The sequence below is a fragment of the Callionymus lyra genome, chromosome 8 (genome assembly GCF_982586985.1).
Source record: "Callionymus lyra chromosome 8, fCalLyr1.hap1.1, whole genome shotgun sequence".
NCBI lineage: Eukaryota > Metazoa > Chordata > Actinopteri > Syngnathiformes > Callionymidae > Callionymus > Callionymus lyra.
In genome coordinates this window covers 19,189,518-19,202,530 of record NC_141825.1, presented here as the reverse complement: position 1 = coordinate 19,202,530, position 13,013 = coordinate 19,189,518, and the positions used below count along the sequence as shown (strand labels likewise).

The 13,013-nt window shown below is 36.2% G+C and overlaps 1 protein-coding gene across 2 annotated transcripts in view; it reads right to left on the bottom strand.

Annotated features, from left to right (window-relative positions):
- Positions 1-13,013, bottom strand: part of abtb3b (ankyrin repeat and BTB domain containing 3b) — a 112,615-nt gene that overhangs the window by 23,677 nt on the left and 75,925 nt on the right. For both annotated transcript variants that reach the window (XM_087798127.1, XM_087798128.1), the window contains exon 3: positions 3,268-3,472. In XM_087798127.1, the coding sequence (XP_087654253.1) occupies positions 3,268-3,472 (205 nt within the window). The remainder of the gene's footprint in view (positions 1-3,267; positions 3,473-13,013) is intronic.

Below are 13,013 nucleotides of genomic sequence, written 5' to 3'. Positions count from 1 at the left end.
GCAGGCGATAAAGGCTCCGAGCCTCAAAGGAGAACTGCTCAGTTTCAGCTGTCAGCAATGTTCACCGACACTCATTGGCTGGGGAGTCCGACTGTAAAGCTATCCAGATCGACGTGTGAAAGATGAAGCTGAGAAAAATATACAGCAGAAATGTCTCAAACTGAGGGGGTGCGAAGAAACGGTTTTGTAAGAAGATTTATCGACGGACCAGGATTGTCAGATATTAAAAAAAAAAAAATCTAATATGGGTTCAAAGACCTACAGAGATTAAATGATGACATTAAACCATTATAAAGAGTGAATAATCTATCTTTCGATTTACTGTCAATCTCCGCAGAGAGTTCTGTTTGTTGACCCTCTAAACCTGTTACATCTTATTTTGTATTGACATATCTTTTTTCTTCCCCTTGTTTGCCGGTAGCCTACGGGGCAATTCCAGCAGCAATTCCAGTCATCCAGACCTTCATATACACCGGACTTCCAAAAGACCAGCGTCAGCTCGTCTTAAAGTTCTGCCTGGTAAACTCCACTTTGGGAAGTTCCTGTAAATTCTGCTATTTTTTTCAGGTTTTAATTTATTAATTGACTTTCTCTTTTTAAGTGGCCCATGTGTCTTGCCTCCAACATTGTTTTGACAATTGCGTGTGTCGGATTATTTGGTTTGTTTGAGATTTGTATTTAATCATCGTAACTGCGTTTTGTGTTTTATCTTCTTCCCTGGACCTCTCTGTTAATAAGTCTTGACAACACTTGGTTAATCGTTTAACTGTTGACTGGTGTAGTTATCTCCAAGATGTCATATAGATGACGTAATAAAACAACTGCCATGATTCAAGATGATGTAGGGTCACTGAAAAAAAAAAAGGGAATTCCCCAGCTCTAACAACTGTACCCATGTTGCCACAGTCTCATAAAAGTTGATTTATTCTTGTGGGTCTATTGTATGATGTCTATTATAAAGTCAACTGTTTTGCTATTGATGTCTGAACAACCATAATCAAGACCAGAAAGTATCAAGAGCAATAAGTCTGAGTCAAGACTTTTAAAGGAAGAGACAAGAGTCAGAGAAGAAGAAAAAAAACACTTGCATGAATCATTTGCATGAGTAATAAAATGTAGGCTTCATATTGGGTTAATATTAATTTTTAATCTGCAGCAACATCAACAGAGACGTAGTTCATGTCCTGTGTGTAAATGTTTTTGCACAAAAGTTGCACACAAGCTGTGATATTGACTGAGACCCGCCACATACAGAAAACCACTTGGGTCGATGTTTCCACTTTGCCTCATGTAATTGGCTTGTTTATTCAGACACGTGACAGCAGTTCTCTTTCTTCTGGGACACCATGTCAGCCTGAGACTGAGAGAACCCCCAGATTAAGACCAATCCACACCGCCAAGACTGAGAAAGATCACGAAAAGGTGGAACCCAGTCTGGGGGAAGGAGAAATTTTAATATATTGCGCTTACTAAAGCACTTTTCACTGACATTGAAGAGTGTGGATAAGGGTTTTGAATTTAAAAAATAAAGAAATAAAGGTTAGTTAATCATGATATAATGCTTGGATATTGTGTGGAAAATGTTTTTTTCTACTGACATTGCGAGTAAAAGTCCCTAATATTGTTATATTTTCTGCAGTAAAAGTACCTTGTGGAGCGAGATACAAACAATTGCATGTTTATTAGCATGAACAAACTGTTTGCACATTTAACAATACTTAAGTTAATCGGCAACAATAAATAGAGCACACAAAAGTAATAAATACAAAGTTCATTTTAGCACTTGCTGGCTTTTCTTACTGAAGTCTGAAAACGTTTGTACCCCAATGACGACGTGGTGCAGTTTTTTAAAACTTGATGTCACATGCACAAAGCAACATTTAGTCATGTATGTTGATTGGAATTTATCCAGATCATGGCTGCGAGAGGAAAATGTTGCCCCACAAATGTCACTTTAACAACCACAGAATTAATAAAAAACAGGCCCTTTGCGTCAGTCGCTGCATGCGTCCAGCACTGCCCTCGTCTTGTTTCAGTTAGGGTCACCCAGGGGGCTCGCTAACAGCCCATAATTTCACAGCTCACTTTAAATAAAAATAACAGACAACATCTGCTTCACCGCATTAAGTTTAACTTCTTTTTTTTTTCTTTTTTTGATGAAACGCTGTTGGTGTATTCTTTTGGGTTCATTCACGGAGAACGGCTTCAAAAATAGACACAATTAATACATGATGTTAAAAAATGCTCTACATTGTACGTGTCAAACTCAAGGCCAGCCTAGTGATATTAAGTGACGCACGGTTGGCTAAAAAAATCAAAGTAGACTTGTGTTTATTTAGATATTGTGACATACAAAGATGCCAGTCTTTAAGGTAAGATAAGGAACATATTATATAGAGTAAAACTAATGGATTTGCCAGCAGTGTTTGATGAGAACTCAAAGATAATACAGTAAATGATTGATGATTGACAATATCACAAGAAGTCTGCAGAAAAAAGCGTGGCTATTTTTGTATTGAGTGTTGACTCCCCTGATCTATATTGTTCAGAGCTTATACTGTTCCTTAGAATCATCATTTAGAGAACTTTTGCGAGTCGACCCCTGACATTATTTAATAAAGCCTATTGTTAGACTATTCTACACTACTTATTCCCATAAGGAACAGTTAAAAACAATTCACTTCACATATCACAATCAGTTATAAAGATTTTTAATTGTGTTTTATATCAATATCTTATGATTAGTGATTAGTTATATGGCAAAAGATCAGTGCCATCTTAATATTAAAGTGTTAAATTGAATTTTAAAACGTTTTTATTTATTTTATTTTTCAAATAATTGAATAAAAAAATATCTATGTTTAAATGTTGAATTTTTTCAATTAAACTCAATAATTTTCTTCAAAATTGAGTTTTAGATTTGAATTCCAACAAATATATATTATATATTAATATATTTTTTCCTATATTCAATATGTTTAATACATTTAAAATGTGTATGTTTTATTCAATTATTAATAAATAAGATAAATTTTTTTTTAATATTTTTAAATAAACATTTACTTTTAATTCAATTACTCAATAAAACCTATTTCAACCTTTCAATTTAGAAATTATTGAATATAATGAATAAAAAAATAATAAAAGGAAAAAAAAGAAAATCAACATTTCTTACGGCCTGATATATTTCCACACAGGTTTCACTGTATTTCGAGAATCAACACACTGTGTATGCAGGTAAATATTTTGAACCTCTTTGATCCTCACCTCTCGACTTGCAACGTGACTTTGGAGGGCTCCACGTTGGGGTTCTCCCACTCCATCTGGGGGCAGTGCATGAAGTAACAGAGAGTGTAGATGGCCTCGGGCGCCCAGTGGATCACACTGCTCTTCTGGTGGATCGGCGTTCCGTTGTTTTGGTTCTTGGTGTACAGCGGCTGTAGGTGGAGCGTGGCCCGGGACACCAGGTCGCCTGAACACGCATCACAAGAAAAAACACAAATAGTATTTTGATGTACCGGCACAGAAGTCAGAAATAAATATATCTTTTTTTTTTTTTTTTTTGCACATAGCCTTTACAGGAGCCTCTCATCTTTATTCCTTCAAGCTCCCTCCACGCTGGCTCTGTCAGGGGAAATCTTCCACAGCGAACAAAAACAAAGTTTATCTGCGGCTCACCGGGGGAGGGCAGGAGAAAAAGCCGTGTGATGAATACATATTGAGCCACTCATGAGGTATTTCATCAACAAGATGTGTTTACTTCTAAAAACAATGTTTAGTTTATATCCCCATTTTTGCTCTATTACCAAACACATTCATCATAAACAAAAAGTAAGTTACGCAAGACTTATGTTTTCCAACTTTTACTGCGTTTATATGCATTAAGAAGGTCAAAACAAACTTATTTGTATTACAAAGCACGCCATCATATCCTGATTTTTTTCTGCAGTTTATTCTAAGGGAGAAAAAACCTTTCTCTGCCGAGATAACACCTAAAGCACCTCTGAGGAATACAGAGCTATCCCAGGATGACTGAATCATCTCTTTAGGGCTTAAAACCTCACACGGGAGAAATCCTGAGTTTATTTAAACTCCACCTCAATTACACGGAGCACATGCTCTGAACCTCTCCACGGGCAGTTGCCTCCCACCGTCACACAGGACGACCTAAATTGTCCAAAGTCATAAGTAGCGGACTGTAATGGCTATAATCTTGCGACACTATACACATCACAATACAGGGACAACAATACTGCAATATTGTAGGAACAAGGATATATTTTAAGTATTGCACTTGATTCGACTTTACATTACAGACCATTTCAATCTTTGTCAAACCAAAATATTGCCAAACATAAAAGTTGCTTGAGTCGACTGTATCCTCTCATCCTCAGTCATGGCCAGGATTTTACGGGATTTTAATGTTCATTTAAAAAAAGAAAAGAGGAGGTATTGACTGCACCTGGAAGTTTAATTCCATCAACAACAAAAAAAGATCAAACACTGTGAATATTTGCATGTTAATTGTTAATGATAATACATTATAATAAATAATAATAATAAATAGTAAATCATTTTATTTTACACACACATTAATTTAACTTGAAAAAACAAAAAAACTATGGTTACACATAAAATGTGATTTGCAAGCCAAACATTAGAACAGATAAACCAAAGAAAATGATGGGTAAGGGTTAGGGTTAGGTTTCTTCTCCCTTAGAATAAACTGCAGAAAAATTGTGGATATGATGGCGTGTTTGTAATACAGGTTTGTTTTGACCTTCTTAATGCATATTAACACAGTAAAAGTTGGAAAAACATTAGTCTTGTGTAACTTGCTTTTTGTTTATGATAAGGGTTATGGTATGCTATTGATACATTAAAATAAATTGAAAAGTAGATATTTGTTGGGGTTGGAGGATCCCCACAAACTTAAAACTTCTACTTTGTCTTATTTTACTTAAGTTGACAAGTTTAACTTTGACAAGGTCGGTTGTCAAGGCAACCCTGAATAGAGAAGTACAACTATTGCATCTTGTTTACTGAAAATTGAAACTTCTAAACCCAGACTATTCACAGAGCAAGGACTCAAATCCCACTTTGGGTTTGGCTGCCAACGCCGCTATTCACCCAGAAAAATGGCAGAACATGACGAGCTCCAGGTATAAATGAACTATGTGGGCCCTAACCATTTCAAGCAGGAACACACAGTCATTCTACTGCATAAAAGTGTTTGTTTAGCATCAGAATTGGACACATTGGTGCTTGCCAGGATCCCATTCAGCCTCAACAATGTGGGAGGCGAGTGTGAAGAGAGAAGCGCATTCATGCAATATATCAGTCGATCTTGTCCTTGTCCTCTGGGAGCAGCAGTGGAAGGAGACCTATCCTTCATGCGGAGGAAGACAGTGAGCGCTCCTGTGCAAACACATGGATAACCGTGGCCTCTTCGGCTGTGTAAGGCGAGCTGAGATGGTCAGACGTTGCTCTCATGTCTTATTTAAAGCTGGACTGTGACATTTCATAAGCTGACAGAGAAGGCAAACAGGAAGCAAGAGATTATTTCTAAGCCAGCGGAGCAACACAAGGAGAAGCGATAACGGGAGGAAAGTAGCTCCAGCTTAACATGAGGAACCGAGACTGGCGCAGGTTTATGAGCAGAAACACACAGCCGAAGAGAAACTGTTGTTTTCAGCGAGAATTGATCTGCAGGAAAAAACAGAACTCTCTGCCTGAAAGTAAAAAAAAAAAGATGCAGATGTGTCGACGTAAGTAGCAGTTTAAAGAGCCCAAACATCAATAGCCACTTTAGGCCTGTAATCGATAATGCATTCTGGGTAATTGGTTCTGTATGCTAACAAGATCTTCTTTGAACTAATGTAAATAGAGTCATTTATCACAAAGTGGAACCTGGGTGAAGAATTGCGAGAACAGTTATCATCAGATTTGAAGAATATAAATTTGGCCTTTAAACACTAAGATTTATCAAAACCCTTTGTTTACGCTTTTCCTAAACATAACCATAACAATTCTTATTAACTTTAACCATATCACTACCATTACCTTTAACCTTATCCCTACCCTACCCCTTAACATAACGCTACCATTACCCTTAACATAAAGCTACAATTACCCTTAACATGACGCTACCATTACCCTTAACATAACGCTAATATTACCCTTAACATAATGCTACCATTATCCTTAACATAACGCTACCATTACCCTTAACGTAACGCTAACATTACCCTTTACATAACGCAACATTACCCTTAACATAACGCTACCATTACTCTTAACATAACACTACCATTACCCTTAACATAACGCAAACATTACCCTTAACATAACGCTACCATTACCCTTAACATAACGCTAACATTACCCTTAACATAACGCTACCATTACCCTTAATATAACGCTACCATTACCCTTAACATAACGCAAACATTACCCTTAACATAACGCTACCATTACCCTTAACATAACGCTAACATTACCCTTAACATAACGCTACCATTACCCTTAACATAACGCTACCATTACCCTTAACTTAACGCTACCATTACCCTTAAAATAACGCAAACATTACCCTTAACATAACGCTACCATTACCCTTAACATAATGCTAACATTACCCTTAACATAACGCTACCATTACCCGTAACATAACGCTACCATTACCCTTAACATAACGCTACCATTACCCTTAACATAACGCTAGCATTACCCTTAACATAACGCTAGCATTACCCTTAAAATAATTCTAACATTGCCCTTAACGTAATGCTACCATTACCCTTAACATAACGCTACCATTACCCGTAACATAATGCTACCATTACCCTTAACATAACGCAAACATTAACCATACAACAACAAATCACAAGGCTAACCATTACTCCATCCACAAAACTACTATTACCACTTATCTCTACCGACAACAATAACACTAACCCTACAATTCCCTTTACGATAAAACTAATCCTACACTTTACACTACCTCTAGCATTACCGTAATGTAGGGTTGTCACAAGAACTGATGCTTTGGTACCAAATCAGTACCTCCGCCGTCTTCAAAAAATGACTTCTGCTATTTGGAGTTAAAAGAGGAAATGTCGTCTAATTGATGAATCTACCAAACACAAATGTGGATACCAACAAACACTTGAAACCCCTAAACATTTGAAACACATGCTGACTTGTTTAAAGAGCTAAAATTTCAGTTTGATTTAACTTGTGTCACGTTGAACTAACAACAAACGAACGTTCTGTTATTTGAGATCGAGAGAAACTACACTCAATCCAGCTGCACTCTACAGAACTGACATCCATTTCTAATACTCTACATTACAATACGTCACACATACTTCCGTTGTATTTTTTCTTTCAGGCTTAAGGTCTCTGCGACTACATAAATTAAATGGCAATATGGATTTAGCCCTGAGGCCACAAGTTAGACGCTTGTTACTCGAAGGTTCATGAATATTTCTCCAAACACATCAAGCCAGGGGTGACTGTGTAACCACTATTTAAATATTGTTAAACCAATGACCCTTTTTTATATGATGAAAAAGTAAAACAAGACACTCATAGTTTGCCATGGGGTAACCAAGTCTGCATTTAGAATCTTGGATAACACGGTTAGTGAATCCTTCAATGCCTCTACTCATCTGCACGCTTTATAGCATCATGTCTATCGGAATTAAATTTCTGCTCTCTATTTTTTGTCTTCGAAAAATTTGCTGTAATTCAATAATAATTCTAAGAAGCAAACTCACAACCAACCTTCTTCCCAACTCACCTAGAAACAGCAGGACCTAATAATCCAAACTTTGAAACATTTGAACAGTAAATGACACAAAACCTTATCAAAAAATAATTGTTACTTACGGTGGAAAAACAGGTTTTTATTAATATTGTTTGGCATCATATGATGATTTTAAATAAATAAAAAACATGTGTTTGTCCCTCTGTTATCTTGATCTTTTAAGTATTTATTTCATTGGGTATTTTTTGATTGTTTAAGCGCTTTGTGACCCTGGTCTCGAGAAGCGCTCTATAAATACTAATTACTTACTTACTTACTTATCAACAACAGCTAAAAATAACTTTTTCAGACATAAAAATCATTCAGAATTAAAAAGCACATGGTACAGACACTTGCTCTTTAAAACTAATGGTGTATGGCAAAGCTCCCGCTGGGAAAACTAATGCCAGGAATGTATTATTCATGCAGTGGAGACTATTTTAGCAGAAATTACAGTTGCAGGTGGAACTGAGGAACAAGGTAAAGGCCAAACTTAAGTGGCAGCAAGAGAGAATTTTTTAGATTTTCACTGTGAATTTTGACTAAAAACTTTCTATGATAAATGTATGATTTAAAATGTCAATCTTGCTTCTTCACCTGTTAAATTGAAGATGGAATTAGGAGTGAAAAATGTTTCTAATCGTTGAAGAATTCACATACTTTTTAATCAAAGTTTTGGATGAGTTGGCGCAGATACTTCCACATTCTTTAGATTGCTCAGAGGTCTTGAACTCCTAGAATCTGTAGAAAAAAAATCGATTTTAATCGAAGGTTAAGTTTGTTTTCCAACAGTGAATAAACGGGATGGGTTTTTCAGGTACAACTATGGCCAATAAACATAGGTATAATGTAAGTATATTTATTTTAATTAAGTATTGTTTTGACAGCATTTTAAGAACATTTTTACTTATTTTACCTCTTGTTAAACAACTGGTTGAACTAATTTAAAAATAGATTATCACTAGAAAAGCACTCAGAGAGTGCAGACCTACATCAAGGAGCTTATTAGAACTATATCGCCACCAACATTTTTATTTTCATATTCATCTTAAAATTAGCTGTTTGACGCTAAACTTGCACAAAACTCACAGTTAATGAAAAAGAGAGGGTTAGCTCATGGTTCTGCTCAAGTCTGAAGTGAAAGATCCTCAAGTATATTTTAGAATCCAGATGGTAATAAGGAACTCCGATGTTAACGTCCAATCTGTTTTAGATGCATACATTACTGAGGTTTTAGTCTTGCTTCAGAAACTAGTTCATTTTCACAAAGAGGCAACAACTTTCATTACGTCGGATGACTTCACAAAGCATAATGCGGAGAGAACATGCTTATCAAATGTGTCTCTCACTTCAAAAGACATTTCTGAAAAGCAGCATCATCATTTCTCTGCATAAGTCAATTGTGCCTCGGGGAAGCAGATGCCACTCACTCCTCTTTACTTTTGGCTCTGCTCAAATAGAACCTAGAGATGAAAGGAAAGTATAAGAAAATGAAAAAAACACATTTTTTAAATTTAGTTTCACGTCAGAGACTCCAAGTAGTAGCTCATGGTTTCTGAACATCTTCATCTGAATATGTCAGTTTTATATCCTGTTCTTATTGTATTCAGTCTTTTACTTTTTTATTCAATTTAGATGTTTAGATGTTTTTCTAGTTATTAACCAAATGTTTTATTATTTACCCAGAAAAGTACAGGTTGCACAAGATTAATTAAATCTGATATACAATACTTGATTTTATTTATTTATTTTTTAATCTCCCCTTAAAGATGCTGAGAGAAACAGAGAAAACATTTTTTTTGCTTATTATTTAAATTCATCATTGTGGCAGATCACAAGATTGATATACGAGAAAAACTGTCTTAATGAAGTACTTTATTGTTTGGACAGATTTGAACAGATTCCGCTGCTTTATTTAGAAAAGTTTTTCACCTGCACAGGTTTTATATTGCTGTGTTATTTTGTCAAAATTGTTTAGAAAATAAAAATCAAACATTGTGTCTGTATAAAGTGCTGTTAGTTAACAAATAAAATAACACGTTTTATACGAATAAGTCCAAACAACTCAAGCACAAAAAGACAAAAACAACTATCGATCACAATGTTAAGTTAGAGATTGAAAAAGAAGATAAATGATTCAATTATAAGCAAAAAAAAGATTTTATAATTATGACCATCATCAATTAATCATATTAATAACACGATTTCTCCTAAAATAGAGAATTTAGGTTTTTTTTGTTTTTTTTCTCAATTTACCTGCGGATTTGAACTGCAATAATTCATGTTTGAGAAAAGTTTTATATCAGAAGTCATTTTCTTCACCTTGAACTAGTGAAATCCTCCAGGGAACAAGCGAACATAAAAAGAAGTTAGACTTTCCTCGAAGGTTTTTTGTTTTTTATGCAGAGAAGAAGTCGCTCCTCAATGTCAAATGATAATGAAGCCTGTCACGGCTCGATGCATCCTTGAGCTTGTTCTCATAGTTTATCACCGTAAGAACAGGTGGGAAAGTTGTTTGTTTGTCCCAACAGGAGGGTAAACGACAAGCTAACAACGTTTGACTTTCAAATCTCTCATAAACGGTATTAGACTTGAGGCGCAGGTGTTACGAAGAGAAGAGCCCCGCGATCTTTCCCTCGTCTTTTGCTGCGATCCTTATCACGGCCACTTCACACGATGACTCAGGGGTTCGCTGAAGGTCAGTGTGTAGAAACCAGAAACAAGCCATCTGCAAAAAACAGACGCAAGCCCTCGAGCCACTGAACTGTAATCTCTACTCCCCATGACGGTCTAGATGAGAGGTGTCACAACACAGAGGGAACCCACACATGGACACAGTTTAAAGGCCAAAGAGGATTAACAGTCTCTGAACGATGCATGTCTAATAAAAAAATATAAATTTACTTTAAACTTCTGACTCAAATATTCAACAAGCCATCTTGTAAAAACGATTCATGTGCAGCACATGGAGGCTATGACTGGACACACAGACACACACTGTTTAAGTAAGTAAGTAAGTAATATTTATTTATATAGCGCTTTTCGAGACCAGGGTCACAAAGCGCTTGAACAATCAAAACAATACTCAAAAAAGTACATACTTTAAAGATCAAGATAATACTGAGAACAACACAGGAGTTCCAGAAAATCAAGGAAAAGCCTGAACAAATAGAAACGTCTTAAGATGTTTCTTAAAAGAGTCAGTAGATCCATCAAGCGCAAAGAGAGAGGAAGATCGTTCCAAAGCTTAGGAGCAACAGCCTGAAAAGATTTCTCTCCTCTGGTCCTGAACCGTGTGCTTGGAACCATCAGTAGATTCTGATCCACAGACCTCAGAGCCCGAGCTGGGGTGTAAGGCTGGATTAGATCACTGATGTAAGGAGGAGTCTGACCATGAATAGATCTGAAAGTAAGAACCAGAATTTTAAAGTTGATCCTGAAAGAAACTGGAAGCCAGTGAAGAGTTTTAAGGATCGGAGAAGTTTAAAGAGGAGTTTAAAGAGCATTCCTGTAGATACACATGATCAGATCATGTAGATACACATGATCATCCCATTGTGGTGGTCCCTGAGGAGTTATCTCACAAACACATATGTTTTCAGGCTTTCCGGTAACCCTGACCCTGATATAACTCCTCAGGGATCTCTTAAATGGAGCCCCTAGGGCCATCTGAAGTTGGGTCCCAGGCGTCCGGTCTTCAAAATGGCAAATTAGATTTTTTGATTGACAGCTGACAGGCTATAGATGAAATATTTTTGCGTCGACCTAATGTGCGGAAACTAAAGAAAGCAACCCTGCTAGACCTTAACAATTGTTTTTTCGGGGCCGCGTAGTGTAAATAAAGTTGTACTTATTTTATCAGATTTGTGCCGCATCATTACTCTCAGAAGAAAAACCTCTTTTGTTGTGAGTCTGGTGTTAGTTCCTGAAAAAGATGTCATCTGACTTTTTCCCAAAATATCTATTTACTTTGTTTCAAGCAATCTACTCATACTACCTTCGCAATTTTCCAGTAAAATAATTAGCATTAGTTGACATTTCGGCGCGCCTAATGATCACATTAGCTGGAAGCTTCTTCCAGATGGTATTTAACATAATATTGCTGGGGTACGAATGTGTGTCTCCAAGTAAAGTCTTCAGTTCCGAGGTTTTACATGAACACTGAAGTCACGACACAAGTCTATCGTGTCAATCGGGGCAGTGTCACGATTCCCTCTGATCAGGAACCAGCTCATTTTTCTCAAGCTAATCCAAAAGCGTTAACATCGGTTTGTTACACACTTCTGAAATAACCTAGTGTATATGATAATTAATTATATCGTAATATTTACTAATGGGACAACCATTATGGAAACACAACATCAGTGGTTTGTGACCACGGCTTTGGATTGCATTTCATTTTGTTGGTCTACTTTGTGTTTTGTTCCTTGTTTTTGTTTCCACTTTAGACTTTAGACTTTCTTTTATTGTCATTGCACAGAAAACACAGCAGTGAAACTGTTAAAAATAGTGCAATATAGTATAAACAGAATAAATAAATAACATTATAAATATTGCATATAATAATGAATGTATATTAAGTATAAATAAAATTAAGTTAACAATCGTGCTAATATGTTATAAATAGAATAAATACATAATATTTTATTTAACAGCAAGAGATAGGTTTGCACGGCGGAGGTGATTTGACTAGGTTTGGCTCAACTCTGATCCCTCCATGTTCCGAGTCCGAAATTCATAAGGAATGATCCTGACATTGTAGGCGTTTTCTGTTCGAAGTATGTGCCTGTGTCTCCTGTTTTTGAGACATTTGGATTTTAACCTTGTGTCTGTGTTACAGGAAGTCCATCGGACTGAAGTAGACTATTGGATGAGAGTCTAAACGTCTTCACAAAACTCTACTCAATGGAGTTTTCGTGCTTTGGGAATCAAAAAAGGAACTTTATCATCCAACATACACACTCGAATCGCTACTTTATTTCGCGTCTGTCTTTCTTAGGAGGAGGAAGAGGACACTCTAGGAATCTCAAGTCCATTCTCCCATAAACACTTACATGACATTTAGGAGGGGAAATTAATCAGAAAACTCTTAATTCCTAATGGTAAGAATGCAAATATGACGAGGCTGTACGAAGCAAAGTCGTTTAAGTCACAAGAAAATAAATGTCATCATTGTTTCTGCTTAATCTCTGCATCTGTTAAT